Here is a 20,944-nt window from a genome sequence, read left to right on the forward strand (position 1 = left end):
GCTGAAGAACTTTTGGCCTTCCTGGACTCTGTAGCACAGCCCTGTGCACATGAAGGCCCTTCCTCCTGGCTGTGGAGCACCATTAAGTCACTCTCACATGAACAAAGGAAAACATTTCCTCTCCACCCCAAGGTGCTATCCGACTGGGTTGTCAATCTGTGTGTAGGGCCCTGCATATAAGGTCCCAGTATGTTTCAGGTCTAGATGCTTCCCGTGCCCATCTTGCTAGTGGGATGCAGATTTCTGAAACAATGCTAGCCTTGCATCTCTTACTAGGTGACCACACGGAGTCTCAGGTCTACTACAAAAGCTTGAGACTCAGGAAGGCAGGCAAAGTGGATGGATGAATACATGAATGGACACCTTCCCAGATGATGTGACTCTAGCCCACCCTGATTTATCATTCACTGAACAAATGTCACCCCTCAGTATGTACAGGTTTGGGGCTGCACATTGGCATGGAGGAGACTAGTCCGTGGTCTGGGGCCTCAGGGTAATGCTGTGCTGGCTTCTGGTTCTGGTTCTGGGGACGGAGTCCCTCACTCCAGCAGCCAGTTTTAAGGTCCATCTCTGCTTTGCTCTTCTCTTCTGCACTGTCCCTTTTGCCTGGGATTCAGGGCACTTCCCACCCTCCGAACGCCTCTCTCCCACCCTCTGATCATCAAGTTCCAAGGCCCCAGTGTAGCTGTCCACACTGAGAGGGAGATTTCAGCTGTTTCTCAGCTTCCGTCAGGAACGTCAGTATCCCAAAGACCCAAAGGACAATTAGGATTTCTGAAATGGCTGCAACTTATTGAAGTTGCTAGACACTTTCTTAAGTGGACAGGTAGCTTGTGAGGTATGTGAAACTGAATAAGCCAAAGCTGGCTGGTTGGTGCTCACTGGAGGGCTGTGGCATGTTTCCTTTCCAGGGGGCCCATCTGCCTTCAGTAATCTTGTAGAAGTCAACTAGCCAATGTTTATTGCGTGATACTTGTCTGCCAGAGGTTCTACATATGTCACCATAGGAATACTGAAAGACACTGTCAAGTGGGGAAGGATATCCACATTTATTTTTTATTTTTATAAAATAGATTGTCAACATCCCAAACCTTCCAGAGGCACTATATAGCTATCTAAGCCCCCTTCTTCTCATCCTCCAAGAAAGATCTCATCTTCCAAGATGTTTTTCATGTGATAAACAATAGGCTAATTCTGATCTGTGTGGTTGTTACTCTATGATAGAGACTACTCAGTTTCTGGGAGGAAGGTGGTGATAATTCCAGGTGATCAAAGGCCAGCAAGGCAAGGAAGCCAGTTGTGTCATCCTGAGGAGGGAAGCTGCCTGAGGGCCTTGCCTGGAGGCAGGATAGCACCAATGAGTGGGCAGTGTGAGGAAATCAGGCGGGGTATTTGTAATACCCAGGTTGGACAAAGCCATTCCATCAAAACAAACAGGCCTGGAGCTGATGGGAGAGAAAAGCAAGCCACTCTCCTGCTAACACTGCTGGAGCAGACCCCACAGTGAGGATGACAAATGAGTACTTCCAGTCTCACAGCAATGCTTATCTTTAATTACAGAAAAATTCAACACAATAAACCCAATACAACTCACCCTCACATTTCAATTTCCCTGTTCCCACAACCTCCAGTCACCTGGCAAGAGTCTCAGCAAGGGTCTCTCTATTGGGTTGGCCTGCAGGCATGTCTGGGTGTGTGGGAGCTCTAGTTCATGGCTCCACAGTGATTCTGAAACAAACCCCAAGTACTGTGTAAATTCCATTTGTAAATATTTTAGGATAATGGCTTCATATAAGCATTAAAAGTAAACCATTGACAATCTTTTGACATTGTTAGGTGGTCTCCAGTCCTAGAGCGTTCAAATTTCCTTGATTTGTTTTCTTTTGCAATTTCATGTCTTAAACAAGAGTCGCAGTCAAGTTCAGATCCTGCATGCTATTGGTATTCCATCTAAGTTTCTTTTAACCTTTAGACTTGTCCCATCCGCTCTTCATTTCTCACTAAAGACATTAAAATTTCTTTACAGAGCAGGGTGCTCTGTAGTCTGGACCCCATGATACTGTGTACATGGAGTCACACAGACACCAGATTCAGGTTTGGTTTATGGTGGGCAGGGATGTCTCCTGGTGATGCTGGAGAGCTCCTCCAGGAGGAGACCACACCTGGCCCTGACTTTCTGGGATGTAGTAGGTGATTTGATCCGTTCATTCTTTCTTCAAGATTGCTAAACACTGGTGTCTGAATTTTGTCATTTTGTTTGCACTTATGATTTGACTATTGTTGCTGTTACTATTGTTTTCAATTCATTTATTATTTTATGTGTTTCTGATGTGTGTGGGGGCACATGCATGTCTTGATACATATGTGGAGGTCAAGGGCAGCTTTGCTGAGTCAGTTCTTTCCTTCCACTTTTACAGGGGGTTCAGGGATCAAACTCAGTTCATCAGGCTTGTGTGCCAAGTGCCTTTACACACAGCCCTAGTTTCTGCGGCTGTAATGAAACACTCTACAGCAAGCCTCTGCGGGGAGAAAGGATTGACTTTAGCTCACAATTCCAGGTTTCAGCTCCTAACTATCGGGAAGTTCTGAGCAGAGAAAGAATGAATGCATATGTGCCCTCTTGCTGGCTTGCTGTGTTCAGCTCCATTTCTTCCTTCATGCAGTTTCAGGATCCTCTGAAATCTGAAGCCTAGGTAATGGTGCTGAGCACTCACAGTGGGATGGATTTCCCCAATCAATCAAATGAATTAAGACCATTGCTATAGATATTCCCACAGGCCAACCCAATGTAGAGAACCCTTTATTGAGACTCTCAGCCCAGGCTTCACAAGCTAAGCGCTTGATGCCCTGCTCTCAAAGTCAGTTTCCAGAGCAGCCCGTGTGTTCCCAGCTGTCCTCCACGGATGATCTGCTTGTTACAAACACCTAGGTTTCAACACAGGTGATGTGTTTAAAATGATGGTAAGAATTGCTCCTTAGTGACTACTGGTTAATTGTCGCAGGTCTGAGGTGTATGCTACCAAAATAGGGGGGTGTCTTTCCACCTCTGGACGCTTGCTTGCCCGTGTTTTGCTGTGTTCTCTTGCACCGTTGTTTATCTCACTGGAGACTCTAAGCCTACTCATTGGCTCATCTTCCCCCTTATGATACCACTTTCTTAGCATCCTGGTTATCTCTCTTCTCCACTTCTAATTCTTTTTAAACATTTATTTATTTATTACTGTGATGCATGTGTGTGTGTGTGTGTGTGTGTGTGTGTGTGTGTGTGTGTGTGTGTGTGTGTGTGAGAGAGAGAGAGAGAGAGAGAGAGAGAGAGAGAGAGAGAGAGAGAGAGAGAGAGAGAGATGTGGAGGTCAGAGGACAACTTGGTGGAGGGTTCTCTCCCTTCACTTCTATGGGGGCTTCAGGGGCTGAACTCAGGCTTGGATCATTAGGCAGTCGGCCTCTTTACCCATCGAGCTGTCTCACTGGCTGTTAATTTCTATTTCTGTTAAGACATCATTGCCTTGGCCACACTTGTGTTCTGGCTGCTGTTTTTCCTCTCTAATGTTTTCCCTTTGTTTTTAAACATTTCCTGGATTTTCTTAGACCCCTTTTCCAAATCTCTTTTCCCCAATTGTCTCCTCCCTCCTGTTTTCTGCTCTTCCTTGTGCTGTTACTTAGTAGCATCTACCATACTCTTTCTAACCATTTTAGCTCAGTTTCTGTAGTTAGGCTTTCCTCGGGCTCCTGAGGGTGCCAACCTTGCTCTATTGCTGGTAGACACACATTTTGTCCATGTTCTCATCTGTGCACTGGCTGTGAGTGGGACTAGGTTTCGATTTGGTTATACACGCTGACATTACGTTGTGATGGGGTAGGGCTGGGGCTGTGCTCCTGAGCTCAGCTCAGGACCCCTCTCTTGAGTAAGGGACAAAGGGGTCCTGTGTTTGGCCTCTGTGCTCTCTTCCCCAAGGCTTCCTTTGCCTAGCCTTCCCTGTGTTGTCCCTGGTGCTTCTGTCTGTCCTAAGTTCTCTTCAGTGAATGTCTTATCTGGGGAAGGGGTTTTCACAGCCCCACCACTGTGGTCCCCCCTCCATCTCCTGGACTTCCCTGCAGTTTAGACACTGCTCTGTCAGCTATAGTTTTGAAGAGCTGCTTAGGCTGAGTCAGGCTATCTCTAACCCTGGGACTTTGCTCACTGTGGGCTTTTAGACTTGCTAGTGCTCAGGGCCTTAGGGTGTGGAAGCTGCATCTGCCTTCTTCTTAGACAATTGCTGATACTGAAGACCTGTAGGGGGCTGTGATCAGGTGGTACCCATTTATAATTCAGTGTGTCAAGAAGTCTGCGGCTTTTTGGTTTGTTTTTCTTGCAATTCTGTCTGCTTTGGCCTCTGGATTTAAGAAGGTTTTAAAAAAGTGGCCCTGCCTTTCCTGTATTGAGCATACAAGGCGTCTTTACACTTTAAGTCAGATTTCCAAAGAGCCTTGTATTCTGAGATGCATGTGCCCATGATCTGTTTCTTTTCTCCAATAGTCCCCAAAATGTATACACCAAAAATGACCATCATCATCATCATCACCATCATCATCATCATCACCATCATTGCCATCATCACCGTCACTATTATGCTGCCTGGAGGCCGCAGGCAGAGGCAGGGAAGTGGGAATTTTTATTGTTATAGTTTGCTCTGTAAGTGGTCGATCAGGCACTGTCAGTCATGGTCCGAGCACCTGCAGCTCTCCCTCGGCCAAGACCTAATCTGGTTGAGGGCTTCCTTAGAGGTGGGTACAAGCTTACTAAACAAGCTTGCCTGGGGAGTTTGTGCTGTATGTAGACTGTAATAAATGTCAGCTCCCAGACCTACCACCTTCATGTGCTTCCAATGAGATGCTGCCGGGTCGCATTTCAGAAACACGTATCTGCTAGTGAATAAGGACCTATATCTGCTGAGAAACCTTCCAGATTTAGCTAGTCCAAGCACTAGAGCAGTGTAAGAGGGATATAGTACTCATCAGAGCCACCCATGATCCAGGTGTTTCAGCCAGTGCCTTTTGCCTGGTCAGTTATAACGATGTCTTGCTTCTGGTGGTCCCGGGAGTTGGAACTCCAGGCTCACTGGGATTCTGCCACAGGTCAGAAGAGGCTACTACCACCATCAACCAGATTAATACCATTTGCAGATAAGCCATTATACTAAGCAATTTGAATGCCATTCTTTCAACTTAGAGGGCTTGATACACAGAGACTTGTAAGCAAAACACTTTTCAGCAGATAATTCATAACCAAGGGACTCATGGCCTCTGAATGACAAAAGCCTTTGCTCACAGGGCCACCAGCATGCTGTAGGACCCAGCACAGCTGTGTCCTGACTTCATATTCCAATCACTCTTCATTCTCCTCTCTGTCTAGTGTGGCTCCTGATGTATACTGACAGTCATAACCACAAGATCAGCAAATGCTGGAAGACATGAATAAATGTGACCACACTGAAGACACTCAGGACAGTTAGCTACCCAGCCATTTGGAGGCCTTCCTGGCCTGGGGCACAGTAGATGAGGGGTTTGGTGAACCCTGGGAGCCTTCCTTGTAAATCACCAAGAGACTGCAGAGAAAACAACTCTGCTCAGCTCCTTGTGTGTTTCCCCAGCTTAGAACTGTGCCCAGGCCCCACAGCTTAAATTTTGCCTATGGCCATGATCTACCTCAGAGAGGCATCTGTCCTGATGACAGCACGGGCTTTGAGTCTCCACCTGAACAGTTTGGGCAGAGCTGAGGCTCCCTTGCTCTGGTCTTTTCCAGAGCCCCAGAACCCCAGAGTCCCAGATTGATGAACCAACCTGCTTTATAGCTGCCAGAAGCATACCCCTGCACAGCACAGCATGAAGGCTAAATGCCAGACACAGAGATCGCTCAAAGTGTGCTACATCTGAAGATCATTTGTAACACTGCACGAAAAGATGTCGGAGGCCCCATAAGGCAAAAAGATTCACAGAATCTTTGATTCCTGCAGAATTTTATATTGTGTCTAACACCAGAGTTACAGGCTGGTGATATTTTGATGATAAATTCCCAGCCATTTTTGCTGGAAGACAGAATAATTTTCCCCATCCATTAAATCAAATAAAAGGGGTATGTCCCCAGATGGACAGAAGCTGGGACTCAGTTGGGGAGGAGCTAGTGTGGTGGATGGCCCAAGTCACCATAACCAATGAGAGTAAAGAATTATTACCAGTGCCACCACCATAGCCACCATCTTCCCAATTGTCATCATCACATCATTCATGCCATCATTCCCATCATTATTGTCATTAGCACCATCACCATGGTCATTGTCACCATCATTGCCACCAACATCATTGCCATCGGGATTTTGACCATCATCGCCACCATTACTAACAGCATCCCCATCGCTATCATTATCACTACCATCATCACCATCATTGACACAATCCCAATAGCATCACCATCATCGTTACCACCATCACCATTGTTACAAAATCCCAAATCAATACCACTGACAGACCACCCACTGTACTTAGCCATTTAAGCACGCAATATCAATTTAAAGGGGATATTACACAGACAATTGTAAAACAAACGCCAGACATTTTTTTATCTCATTGAATTTTTCAAAATCTCAAACGGCAGATACTATCAGGACTTAAACTTTATGGCTAGAAAGAGTGCAGAGAAGAAACAGAGTTCAAGGAGTGTAGCCTGAGGTCACACTACATTCTAGCGTGAGGTCTAAGGTGTGTGAGACCATAGAGAGCAAACTTATCTGGTCCCCAACATTCTTCCCCCCACCCCACAAGGGAAACCCTATTTTATTGCTATTGGGGGCATGAAGGCAGTGGGAATGGAGCCATTTGTGCACCCCACGGCAGAGCTAACTCATCGACCGCTGGGACATCCAGCCTTCTTTGAGTCCTACTGTGTCTCTCTCAGCTCCTGACTTGTATGCTGCAATGACAAATCTGAACTAGGGTTCGTTTGTAGAGACAATTTCTTGTCATAAATTCCTTTGATTGCTTTCATCAGCGACAGCAGAGCCCCATAGCCACACATTCAGAAGACTTATACAGTGTGGCAGTAATTGCACACGGGACGCCATCTGCAGTCACCAGTCTGTAGTGCTAAGACAAAAGCTGGGATAGGCTGGGGCGGTGCGGACTTGGGGCTTATAGGTGCTGAAGACAGCAAAACCTACTCCCGTTAGGAAGTGGACCTGGAACTCTACTGCATTCAGTGTCTTCAAGGAAGTTGCAAATCACCAAGTCAAATACAGGAATTTACTCACTGATTGTTGGGGATGAGGTATAACAAGCCCTTCGCTGCCCACAGATACCTAGGGACTGTGCTCTGCAGTTTGAGGAAACAGATGTGTCAGTGGCTCTTTACGAAAAATCAAGTGTGTCGCCATCTTGCATAGAGACCCCACGATGGGGACAAAAGAGTTCAGCTACTCAAGGCAGGTACCATGGATCACAAAGACAGCCAGGTGACATGCAGAAGCTCAGTTAGCCCTGAGTGGACAAGGGCAGGATGACAGCTGAGAAGGAAGAGCACGTGGCAAAGATGCTCCAGAGGAGTGGGAGGAGAGGGCATGGACTGCACGGGGAAGGTCTGTGAGTGACGAGGACATGAGAGGCTTGTGGCTCCAGAAGGCACACATGAGAGCCACAGACATGGGCTATGAGGCCTGGAATGCAGGGAACATTGTAATGACACAAGCCAGAAGACATCCAGGGAAACGCCGAGGAGTCTGCAGCAAGCAGGGACATAGCAGGAGAAGCTGAGAGCCGCACACTTGAGGGAAAATGTAATACTAAAGTCCAGAGAGCTGGGTGTTCGATTCCAGAAACATGGGGGAGAAGACAGTGTTGTCTGGAAAGACCTGTCCTGCATACCACACTCCAAAGTCCCCAGAATCATAATTTCCAGCCCGACTTCTCTCATGCTAGCCACAGATAGGAGCTGGACCAATCTCACAAAAGCCCCGTGTCTCACCCACTGAAGACAGGCCTACTGTGTTATTGCACTGCTCAGAAAGAGGAAGGGTAATGAATGCAATGCTAGTATATCCTAGGCAGCCTTTCACAGCTCAGCATTCCATGGCAGGCCCTTAAACACACCCAAACAAAGCAAAAACAGTGTAAACACTGGCAGGAGAGCAAGTCATCCTGGACAAGTTCACAGGGACCTGGGAGTGTCAATGTGACAGAGAAAGTCAAGTGCTCTGGGCTTGGATGCAGTAACAGAACCCTGTTCCTCACCTTGCAGCAGGGCTTCTAGTGGGGTTCATTGTTTTCTGGACCTTCTGGTCAGTTGGCACCTCTTTACATTTATGACTCTATCAATATGTTTCCCACTCTGGATGTTGAGTGGTTCTAAATATCCATCAAGGAAAGAGTCATTCATGAATCATTTCAGATCTGGTAAATCATGTCTGAAATTTATTTGAAAAGACATAGGTAAGCCTGGGTTCTGCAAAATCTGGACACGAAATAGGTATGTGCCCCAGGGCAGACTAGCTAATGTTTCCAGAGATAGTACTGAGGCCTGTAGACTCTACACCTCAAGGTTAACAGGGCCAACGAAGAAGGGTATCAGGACTAGGGAAACTGACAGCAGCATGCTTCATTGGGATCTTCATATCCCTGAGAACGAAAAGTCAAATCCTGGTAGGCCAAGAAGACTGTTGGGACCTGGTCCCTGTTGACCTCTAGCCCTGCCCTCTCCTGGGCATCCCTCCCAGGTATCTCCTTTATCTTACCCTCTGGAACACTCTTAGATGTCATTTTCCTGGGTTTGGAATGTTCTCCTGGGTCCCCACAGGGTCCCTTCATCTCTGCAGCATTTGTCCCAGGAGCAGCCCGAGACCCTTCCCACATTCCAAGTTTCTTTCCTGTTTCACACCTGATTTTGTACAAGTAGTTTGTTCTGTGTCCTCTCCATGGAAAAAGAGCCTTAGTGGAGAGACCTGGGAGCAGGATTCACTGCAGACATCAGCAGACCCTGCTAAAAGCAGGACCCGTGTGCTTCTGGCTGTGCCCTTTCAGTAATTCTAGTCCAGTCTCATGATGGCTGTGTAGAGTAAGAAGTCTCTGTGGAATCTGGACCCTGCCACTCAGAGAACCTCCACACACCACCTGAGCTGGAGAGGCCATGGCAGACCTCCCAAATGCCTGCCATGTAGGAGAGGAGTCACTTGACCTAATAATGATCATACCTTTCTGACCCCAACTGGGTGTCCTACATGTCTTTCTAGTATCCATACCAACTTTGATAAGACAGCTCAGGCCCCCAGGTCAGGGATTCTATCCCAGGATGGTGGCTCCCACTGCAGACACCAATTGGTCTCTAAGGTCTTTGTCCACATCTGTTGCTATAACTGAGTGAGTATCAGAAACTAAGTCATTCATGAGAAATAGAGGTTAATTTAGGTTGCAAGCTGGAGGTTCAAGACCTGAAAAACTGAGTCTGTGGTGTCATGGAACATCACAGGGGAACACAGAATATGCTTGCTACCTCAGGAATCTTCATAATGAAGCCACTCACACCATTAGCCCTGACCTTATCCAACCCTAATCACATACTTAGTGGCCTACCTGTCCCATTGTTTGTCTGTATTTCCACAGCAGTGTGATGAAGCAGTCTATCTGCATATCTGCTCACATATCCACATACGGCCAGGCATGTGGGGGATCCATGACCTTCCTTTAGGTTAGGTTTGCTAGTTTCCCAAAATGTCACGGGACTCACCAAAAATGATATGCTTGTGATTTCAGTTTCCCCGTAAAGGGAACAACTCAGGAACAGCCAGTGGAAGAGGCTGGTAAAATCAAGACAGGTCCCAAGGATGAGAGCCTTGTCTCTGAAGAGCAGCTGTATGCTGCCTGCACAGGGGGCTGGTGTGACCCTCTCCAGAAAGTGCCCAAACCCCACTATTCAAGAGTTTTATTTGGGTTTCACTAACTGTCAATGATTGGTTAATACACCAGTGGGAAGACTGGATTCCACAGGAAGTCCCTACCCATATCCTGGTTAGAGTGGTGACTGGGGCTGAGTCCCGAACCACTAACCACATGACCGATGGTTCCAGCAGGACAAGCTGGATCACCTCGTTGGTGGCAGCTCAAGTATGGTCCTGTCTGGGATCTGGACAGATTCTCCTTGTGGACAATACAGACCCTCTGCTCAGTCAGGACACTCCCTTCTCTGCCAGGAATTCTGTCAAAACCCTGATAATGGCTGTCACAGGTCCAGGTCAGGAGGGTCAGGCCATCTACTCTACCCATCACCACACGGCACACTGGCCCCAGAGAGGTAAGCAGTGTAGTCACTGGCCATTAGCTCAGCTGCAAGAGCTGACTTGTCATGTGGATGTGCCCTGGGGCAAAAGGACATCAAGGTCCTGGGAGCCACTGGGAGCTCCAGCTGGTATCTGGCAAGGCCTCTAGGCTGGTTCTGGCAGAGCCTTCAGACTGGTGGTGGGCACCTGCAAACTGAGACAAATAGAGGGGAGGCTGGCCAGACTGGAGACACCTTTACCACTGCAACTACACCCCTGGCCTCATTGCCCAGCACTGGCAGAGATGAGCTCACTGTCCATTTGCAGGGCCCTGGCTTCAGATCTTCTGGAGACAGGGGACAGCTGCCTTGGCATTACCTACTGATGACTGGTTGGGTGACAACAGAAGAGGCCTGTTCACCATCTGTAGGAGTGGCAGCAGAACGAGTGCTATAGACCCACCAAGCCACAGCCACAGTGAGGAGTCAGAGATGAAGCCCCAGTGTCACAGGATGTAGTGATGTGTTCTTGGGGTGGGCCTCTGGCTACCTCTCCCTATGCTGTATTGGTCCAGCTACTTTGCAAGAATAGGAGGCCTTCGGGTTGGCCATTGTCCAGGGTGGAACATGAGAGGAGAGAAACTGCTGTTGTCTCGGCCTACTGCAGCCAAGGGCTACCACCCTGTATAGAGAAAAGCTGTTGTCTGGGGGAGGTAGTGCTGTCAATACAGTGGTGGCCGTATGTTCGCTCGTTCAGCGAGGGAGAGTCGACAGGACCCATCACATCACAGAACTGTGGGGAAGCCATGTCAAGATCACCTTGTTAGAGCTTCATATCTCACTGAAAATAAGATCCAGAGATTTCCACAGCTTGTCTGTGCATACAAGGCGGTCTCAATGTGAGGTGCAGAGCATATTGAACACATGGCGTGTTCACATTGGTGCGTTTTCTCTTGAGCCCATCACATCCACAGGACTCTCCCCTAGAGCTAGCATCTTCCCAGACAACAGCTCTCACTGCACAAGGTGGTGGCCTCACGGCTGCAGTGGCCCAAGGTAACCCTCATTTCTCTTTTCTCATGTTCAATCCAAAGGTCTTCTATTCCTGCGAAGCTGCTGGTATGATAGGATAGTAGGAACGCCATCCAGAGGCCCAGCCCAAGAACACCTGTACTAGGTCCTACAGTGCTGGGACTTCAGCTCTGGCTCCCCCTTGCCTTGTGTGTATGCACCACTCTTCAGTCCACATCCACCAAATGACATGGCCTGGGTGGGTGAGGTACCTGGCTTGCCCAAAGCTCTCTGTGTCTGAGACAATGCAGGTCACATTGTGACATGTGGATGTGAGGAGTGGCAAGGTTAGATAGCTCTGAGGGAATGACTTTTACCCTCCAGCAGCTCATGAGATGGGCACTGCTATCACCCCATATTTGAGCATAAGCCTCATGAGTTTGCCTAACTGATCCTCTAGCTCAGGTTTGCGCATCTTCCATGTGGGGAGTATGGCAGATGACATTGATGATGAAATGGGCTAGTGACTCAGGCTTGCAGAGTGAACTGAGCCCTCTAGAGTACCACACACAGCTGTTTGGGGGTTGCCATTTTGTTGCCTGGGCAACTAGTTCAGCCTCTGGATGGCCCCACAGGGAGGAGCCAGGTAAAAGGAGGCATCTGAAAGGCTGTGGGTGATCTTGATGTGCACAGAGGGCTGGGCTGAGGAGCACTCAGGATGTCAGAGCCTCTCTGCAGGGATGGAGATGGTCACCTCAGGGATGGAGATGGACACCTCAGGGATGGAGATGGTCACCTCAACATCTTTCTGCCTAACAGAGGAAATAGTAGGCAAGTAGCCTGTTCTCCATTGGAGTTGGGAGACTCTGGGGTGCTGGTACCTAGAGCTGGGGAACATCTTCTGTGGGTGAGAGGTTGGACAAAACCAAGCCCTCCAAACTTCACTTGGTGCTAGGACGTTTAACAAAAGCAGAGGAACAACAGGTTTATTGTGTGGGACAACCGAGGGTTCTGTAAATACCCAACACCAGAGCAACATGTCATCGTGATACTGAACCAGTGTTCAGATGCCTTTCTCTCTGGGCAAAATTTGGAATGAGCAAGCTTTACCTCCCACAAGAAGCACTCAGCTTTACCTTTCATTAAAGGTCCAAAGTCCTTCCCAACACAAGAACCTGGAAATATGATCAGATCTTAGCATTTGCCTCTGACTAATCCAGGCAAGCCAAGCGCCCCATGCTCTGGAAGGCAGCTACTGGCTGTGACTGGAATATTTTGTTGGATAAGCAATAACAGGAAATCATGATGTGCTCAAGGTACAACAATATAAGCCTGGTTTCCACACTTCTATTTCGGGCTAATAGAAACTTACTACAAAGAAGTCCTAATTATAACTTTGCAGTCTGGCGCGATCACAGATCAACATAACTTTCCTTTTTCAGAATTTCTCCTTGTCATAGGAAAAGCAAAGATGGTACATTTTCCTGAAATAGCTGGTCTATAAATAAAGCTCTCTCATAGATTCAGCACCCCTTTGTTGTTCCTTTGCATATTCCCCATTAATTTGGAATAATTTGTATTACAGTCTTATGAACCAAAACCCTTGTTAGGCACAGAATGCTGAATGCTCTCCATACATGGTAGACCCAACAACTGTTGCATTCCACATGGCTTAGCTCTGTGTGGCTCTCACAGGGGTTCTTGTGCTGGTATGAGCAGTCTGTCTTCAGTGTTGTCTATGTGACCTGAGCATCACAGGCCAACATGACCTGAGAACCCCCAAGACATGGGTGCTGCAGGGGATTTTCTGGTGCTGGGGCTATCCCCACAGCACCAACTCTGCCTGTCATTTTGAACAGCCGCTGCCATGGGCCTGACCACAGACAGACATGGGACTTGGGCTGGGAAACAGAGGAATCAGTGTGGTCGGGGTAAGGCTGAGCTCTGGAGTGCAGGACGATGAAAGGGCCAGCTGCATCCTCAAGGACAGGGGTGTCACAGCAGCCTGCCAGGGAGGAGAAGCCACATGAGGAATAATGGCACTCAGAAGTTTGTGAAGACTTCCAGGTCCTTCTAGAATAAGGCAGAGCTATGAAAAGACCTATTAGGAGCCCTGCGACCTTGACAAAGTGGTGCTTCAGAAGGGTAGACTTCCCTTTCCCTCTTCTGTCTGTTCTTCAGGGTGTGGCCATTTCAGAGACATCCCTGTGATTCTGCTCCAGCCATCATGTTCTTGGGACTGGAGGCTGCAGGCCAGGACTTTAATCGCAGTCTCCCTACCCAACACAGCAACGGCACTTGCCTTCCAAGGCAAGAAAAGTCTCCTTTGCCAACTTAGCCCAAAGAGCTTTTCAACACTCTGCTTCCTTTTTTCTCTTGTCTTGTTTTGTTTTCTTGGCTTGTCTGAGACAAGGTCTCGCTCCTCTAGTCTGGGCCTCCAACCCGTGGCAGTCCTGCTACTTCAGCCCCTCACAAACGGGAATTATAGACATGAGCCCCGGATCTGACTCAAGATTCTTCGTTCTGTGAAGAGTGCTCTCAGGGGGGTTTAAGGTTTCAGTGGGAAGCCGTCAGATCTCTTGGTTAACTCTGCATCTTGTGTCCCTGAAGGACTGAAAGTTGTGAGAGCCCTGGACCAGAGGAGACTCAGCAAGTGGACAAGGGGCCACAGACGCCACCCCCACAGATTCTCCTGCCCCTGGAGGAGCGTGTGACCCATTTCCGAGACATGCTACTGGAGAGAGGGGTAAGAACCCTGAACAACCCTGAGAGGGGATATTGGGAGTAGGAGGGCCTCTGGGGACCCTTGGGAAGGACTGATCTTCCTCATTGCCCTGTGTTTATGCTGACAGGTGTTTAGAAGCACAGGGATTTGAGGCCCAAGCAAACCACAGAAGCTGCCTCTGCTTCCTTATTTAAAAAGGGGTCTGCAAGGCATGGGCTGCTGGGATATGGGAGAATCCAATGTGGGAAAGATTCCTGCCATCCTCAGGCCAGGCTTCAGGGCCCAAACGTCAGGGATGACCCCCTATGGGTATCTTAACCCCACAGGGAATCTCACACTTCTGAATTAATTAGACTGGTTTTAAATAAAGTGATTTCTGAATCTCATTTTGAGTGGAGGGAACTGTATGTGAACCTCCTTCCAAGGACTTTTATTTCTTACTTTGGCTTTCGGGCACAAAAATGAGCCAGTACAATATTGTGGCCCAGTTGGATTTCTTCACAGAGTGCAACTGAACACAGAAGGCAGTAATGAAGACTGTGTGAGGGTAATTGTAATGAATACGGTAATGGCCTTCTGAATCCAAAGCAAATTTCCAAACTCTGCAGTGACATGCTTCTCCCTGCCAGGCTGTTTCCTAGAAACACCTTTGCCTTCTCTGCAGCAGATGCACAGAGGCTGCAGAGCAGGGGCTGTGGGGAGAGGGCAAGCCCTGGGTCATCACTCCCGCAGCAGGCCAGGCTCAGCTGGACTTTGGGTGCTGGCCAAGGAAAGGAAGAATGGAGGCAGGGACAGCTCCTCCAGACTCCAGCAGGAAAGCAGTCACTCCCACCTGCCTTTCTGGCAGTTTTCTCTTTCTTGAGAAAACTGAATGAGAAATATGAATGTGTACACCTATTTATGCACCATCATCCAGAAGCAAATCAAACATCTCAGTCTCAGAAACCAGAAGGGCCAAAAATGAATGGATTCAGGTTCCTCGCTCATGCTTAACAGTGGAGACTAGTGGAAACTTTCTCATGCAAGCCTCAGTCAGGTCCCTTCATTCGGGCGCTTCCTCAGTCTGCCCTGGGACTCTCCATGTAGGCTCCTGACCCTGCTGTGGTGCAACTACTCTTGCCATACTAGATCCCAGGGTACCCAGGATGTGCTGGACCATTTCCCTGGGATTTCCTGGGTGTCCTGTGGAGGCTGTTTAGGCTGTGACTGGTGTCTTACTCTTGTGTACCCAACTGGCTGTGCAAGCACCAGAGGAGCCCATGGAGTGTGTGAGGAAAGAGTGTTCCCTGGAAGGGCTCTTGTTTGTTTTCCGACTCAGCACTCTTGGCCCCCACAGAACAGAAGCAGAATGGGGTGGGGGCCACCAGGAGAATGGAGCACCACATCCATCTCCCCCAGGGCTGAGTTCCTGTGTTTGGCTCCATGGCTCCAAGAGATGCTCTCATGCTGTTAGACCATCTCAGCCTCCTCCTTTACTCCGAAAAGCTTCCAGCAGAGAAGACTCTGCAGGATCATTTCTGCAGGATTCTAGCCAGCTGGTCCAGTGTGCCACCATGAATTATTTAAAACTTTTACATTTATTTATTTATTTATTGTGCAAGTGTGTGTATGTGCGCATGTGTAGCGCGCGCACACACACACACACACACACACACACACACACACACACACACACACACGCATCCGACAGAGTAAACATGCTGAAGTTAGAGGACAAGCTGAAGATGTCTGCTCTCTCCTTCTACCTTGTGGGTCCTAGGGATTGTACTCGGGTCTTGTGATTCCCCAGACAGAACCTGTATCTACTAAGCCATCTCTCTGATCATGAACTTTGGAGAAATACAAAGGAAAATTTCACTCCATCATTTTGTCTAACTTTCAACACTGAATTTTGGAAATCATGGAGTCCAATGTATTAATGAAGTCTTCTGGTAAATTGCAGGGATAGAGTAGGGAGCTACCACTGCCTTCCTGGGCAAAAGAGTGGGTAGGGTAAGCTCACAGAGCCCTAGGGGTCGCCGAAGTCTTCACTGGCGTGAAGTATCATTGTACTAATGATACTTCATTGCATGCTTAACTCATCAGGGTGGGTGATTCAGTTCAGACTTTGATTTTGAGATGTTTATATGAAAATCAGCAAGAACAACAGGTGTAGGAGAAGCAATGGCCCAGTGCTGTGCTGACTCTGAAAGGTCCCAGAGCCCCTTCAGTTCTGGAGTAGAACAGGCCAATCTAAGTTTACTGCCCCATCATAAAGCAATGCTACCACCTGCAATACTCAGACTTTATAAAATATGCCAGGCAATTTCATAAGTCACTCATGCTCATGAGAATTTGATAGCTGAGCTCAGGAGACTTCTAGCTGCTTAAAGAATGAGCCGTAGAAAGGTCACGCTTTATGGACTGAGTGATTAACAAGATTTTTATATTGCATTTGCTGAGTACTTAGTTCAGAAACCTGTGTGCTTATGGAGTGGTGAAACCAGGCATGGAGGATTTCTAATATCTTCAAAAGGCAGGACTTGGGTTTTCCCAGGGGATTATGGGCTAGGGAGGGGCTCTAGTTATGTGCTTTTGTAGCCGGCAGGAGATGGCTCAATAAAGGTTTCTGTTTTATTTATTTAGTTCTTGTACAAGCACAAATCACAAGGGGACTTTTTTAAAAGCTGTATTTAATTGAGTAGCAGATTTCCAGCTTTCCACTTCCTGTTTAGCTGAGTCCATAGGAGACAGGGAGTTGGGAGTGTCTTTTTCTGTAGCATCCTTGGTGCTCAGTGTTGCTTATCCAGGGCTGTTAAGGGAAGTCCTTTTCAGTGTGCTGGACCTAAGCAGAGCAGGGGCTCAGAGCTGCCTCTGGAGGCTCCCAGAATCTGTCTGTCTGAAGAAGTGGGCCTCATGGACACTGGCTGACACCATGGCCAGCTCTAGGAGAGGCTCTGGAATTTGAGTTCACAATTATGTCAAAAAACAGAAAGAACTGATTAACACGCTACTCATCACATAGTGGTCATTGATCAAACTGAACAGCAGGATCACTATGGAGCCCTTGTGAAGCCAGTGTGGACAATGTGGAATAGACAGGGGTTCCTTAGTCCACCCCTCAGTTTACAGCAGAGGGCACATGGTACCCCTCCCAAGTGTCTGCATATTGGCATCAAGTAGCGTGTCTGGTTCCAACTTCCTTTCCAAGGCACGTAAGCACATGGCTGTCGTCCCTTTACAGACTGAGCATCACCAGGATGGTGCTGAAAGCATGGGCTTATTATCATGGTCACAAGAGAAGTGGTCACGCATAGGTGGTCCTGAGGGCCGGCGCCTGTGTTAGCTGCTGGCCCTTCAATTTGGGGGAAAATATCTGCTCTGTGGTCTTGAGGCAGGTCTTAAGTGTCATGGGCATGGAGCATTTTGCCAAGAAAATGAAGAGGCATAACCCACATTTATCACAGCAAATAAGAGACAAACATACCAAATTGTTTGTTAGTAAATTAATCATTTTTCAGAAGAGTACTAAGAAAAAAGCAGCGTGACTCCTCCCCTAAAAACAATTATTTTCGGTAGAGTATACTTCACTTCAGACTTTCCACCCTAGAAATAGTTTTTATAGGCTCAGTGATGGGACACTTGTGTAGAAGATGTTTGGCCCTGGGTTCCATTCCTAGCACCTCAAAAATATAAAATAAAATTTAAAGAGACTTTTAAAAATCAAGACTAAGACTTTTATAGTATGTCTGATACCAAGTTGCGATTGGACACAGTTGAACCAATTTCTTTTTCTCGGTTAATTCCATAAGATTCAACTTAACTTACAAATGTGTTACATACGATGTGTCCTTCTAAGTAGCTCATAATTAAATTAGCATGAACTGTTATGAAAACTCTCTCTGTCTCTGTCTCTGTCTCTGTCTGTCTCTCTGTCTCTGTCTCTGCCTCTGTCTCTCTCTCTCTCTCTCTCTCTCTCTCTCTCTCTCTCTCTGTCTCTGTGTGTGTGTGTGTGTGTGTGTGTGTGTGTGTGTGTGTGTGTGTGTGTGTGTGTGTGTTGGAGATCAATCCCAGAACGTCATAAAATCTAAGTAAATACTATGCCTTTGAGCTGCATACCTAAGCTGCTGGAAAAATACTTTTGATGAATAATGGAATATTTGATGAAATGCCACTTATTATCAATTTAGAAAGCCTGGATCCATTTGGTACATTTTCCAATGCTGCTGTTTAAATATTACTCATTGACCCACACATATATAAGTGAGTGTGTGTGTGTGTGTGTGTGTGTGTGTGTGTGTGTGTGTGTGTGTGCGTGTACCTGTTTGTACGTGTGTCTGTGATTTATTTCCTTCTGAATAGGAACATTTGACTTCTGTTATCACATTATTTTTGAAGAGGCTGTTCTAATTCAATATAGTCTCCCACCAGCAATATCTGAGAACTCCTTAGAGTTTGTTTTGCCAGCACACTCGACCATCACTGAATAGCAAGAAGGTTAAATGTTTTCTACTTAGTATTTTTTAAACCCTCTTGATCCATTTGTTTCTCTTGACCTCTACGCTCTCATTCCTCTTCCCTGGGTTTGCTGCCCTGGGATTTGGCCGTGTAGTGCCTCAGGTGTGACCAGGGCCTTCTCTCTAGAAGATTGCATCCAGTTCCAATCCTTGGGGGAACTGTGGCCACCTGTTCTGATTTCCAGATAGAATAACAGTCTCGAATGTGAAAATAATTCTCAGATCAAATGAAGTCAGCTGAGTGTGGAATAACCATGTAAAATTTTGTTTGTAAATATAGAAATAATCACCAAAGCTATACAATACTGTGAGCAGCAGAGGCAAGGCTCAGAGTGGTGTGCTCCAGTGTGAAGACAGTGCATCCATGCTAGTGGCAGCCCCGCCCTGGGCTCCGGGACTTACTTCTCTACCTGTAGTTCCCCTGGGCTTATCTGGGCTCCAAGGACCATTCCTGCTTCTACTCCCTGAGGTACACTTCCACCCAAGAAGAAACCCATTTCCCTAAACTTAGAGGAGTCTGGTGAAAACCCCGGGCAGGTTCTGTAGGAGTCTCCTACACTCTGTGTACCCTGCGTTTACCAGCTCACCTGTACATTCTGCGTTCACTTCCCAGATACACCACGTATGCCAAGCCCTTGTGCCAGAGCTGTGCTTAGAGCCCTCAAACAGTGATCATGACTTCACCTTCAGCAATGGAGAAGGTGACCTCCCACACCAGGCCTGATTCTTTGGTTCCCTTTACAACCTACCTGTACTTATCAGGGACATCTGAGCCAGAAACGAAAGTTCCTGAAACATACTCAGGTACTCCATCAAAGACAGCAGCATTCAAAAGAAGCCAGATTCCATCCCTACAGAATCTGCAGGGAGTTACAGTGGCTGATAGGCCACAGGAGAGGACATTGGGAAGACGTGGAGTACACAGCCAATGCTCCTCAAAGCTGAAGCCCATCCATGTGGAATTTGAATCTTTAGGACTTACAGTGGTTATCTTTCTCATTGCTGTAATAAACTGCCCAAATAAAGCAACTTAAAGGATAAAAGGTTTATTTGAGCAAATGGTTTGAGAAGAAAGTCTGTCGTGATGGGATGGTACAGAGGCAGGAGCTTGAAGCAGCTGGTGCCACTGTCTTCTCATTCAGGAGGCAGAAGGTAGACAGGGTGTAGAGGTTGGGCTATAAAACCTCACGCCCCCTCCCCTGTGACCCACTTTCTCCAGCAAGGCTCTACCTCTTAATGTTTCACAACCTTCCAAAACAGCCTCATCAGCTGGGGACCACAAAACCATGAGTCTGGGGAGGAGGGCATTTCACATCCAAATTCCAATAGAACAAAGCTAAAGGGAAAGACGTTTGTGAGCCTTCTTCAGCATGGCCAAGCTTCCAGTTGTCTCTGTCACTTCAGAGCCTTTCTGACCCCTGGACTCAGGGAGGAAGGACTTCTGTACCCTTGTCTGAGAGCCAAAAGGGGATGGAAGGGAGAGGATGGGAAAGGGAGTGTGCTTAGAGAGACTTAGAGGGTTGGGGGACACATCCATGACCAAGAGATGCAGGGGGTTCTCGGCAGCTGTAACAACAGACTACTCCACATACATGTTTGTTTTTCCTATGTTTTTAACCAACTTAAAATAATCACCACATCATCACAGTGAATAGAAGCTTTATTTATTTATTGTATTAGAGTCTAGGAAGGGGCTTGGAGCACCAGTCCTGTTCTGTCTTTACCTGTGCTCATGGGCCTGGGACTGAAGGAAGGGGTGAGCCCTGTGGGGAGACTGTGACAGAGGCAGGCCTTGCTTTGGAGGGCCATGATGCTGTCAGGAGTTGAATGTCCTGGAGTCAGAACACTTCCTTGGAGGGCAGTTTGTAGCTAATGAAGGAGAAGTCATTTCTAATTGGCTAAATAGTTGAAGTCCAGGTTTAAGGCAGCCATCTCAATATACCAGGGAATCAAGAGAGACAATACAGTGCTTGGTAATCAAATTTGGTGGGGAACATTAGTGTCTGAAGTAACTGGGTTTGTGTCTGAGATGGAAATAAACCATATGAAGAGACTCCAGCTCCTGAATGCCAGGCCAGCTGTCAGTTGCTTTCAGTGATGTCCAAAGACCACAGACTTGAGCCCTGGCTATGGCAGAGGGCAGTGCAGATACATGGATAGACACTGTAGGCCCCACACTTGGGCAGGAATGATTGGCACCCCAGTGCAGGTATCAGTTGGGACCCGAGATGACTACTAGTGCCTGAATTCTCTACCCTTCCAGAATCCTCTTGGGGATTATCATACATTGTATTATCATACATGTCACTACCTTGGCTTTTTTCCCTGAGCATCATGGATCCCTAGATTCTTTGTGGTCCAAGGACTGGAAAATACAAGACTTTCTGGCTGGAAAGATGAAGGGAATATTCTGCTTGCTACGACAGGGTGGTTAAT

The 20,944-nt window shown here is 47.5% G+C and overlaps 1 protein-coding gene across 1 annotated transcript in view; it reads left to right on the forward strand.

Moving 5' to 3' along the window:
• Positions 1-20,944, forward strand: part of Tcerg1l (transcription elongation regulator 1 like) — a 194,565-nt gene that overhangs the window by 158,019 nt on the left and 15,602 nt on the right. Inside the window, exon 9 of the mRNA XM_052762004.1 lies at positions 13,898-14,033. Within this exon, the coding sequence (XP_052617964.1) occupies positions 13,898-14,033 (136 nt within the window). The remainder of the gene's footprint in view (positions 1-13,897; positions 14,034-20,944) is intronic.

The sequence above is a fragment of the Peromyscus californicus genome, unplaced genomic scaffold (genome assembly GCF_007827085.1).
Source record: "Peromyscus californicus insignis strain IS unplaced genomic scaffold, ASM782708v3 Scaffold_4__1_contigs__length_199733344, whole genome shotgun sequence".
Classification (NCBI taxonomy): Eukaryota; Metazoa; Chordata; class Mammalia; order Rodentia; family Cricetidae; genus Peromyscus; species Peromyscus californicus.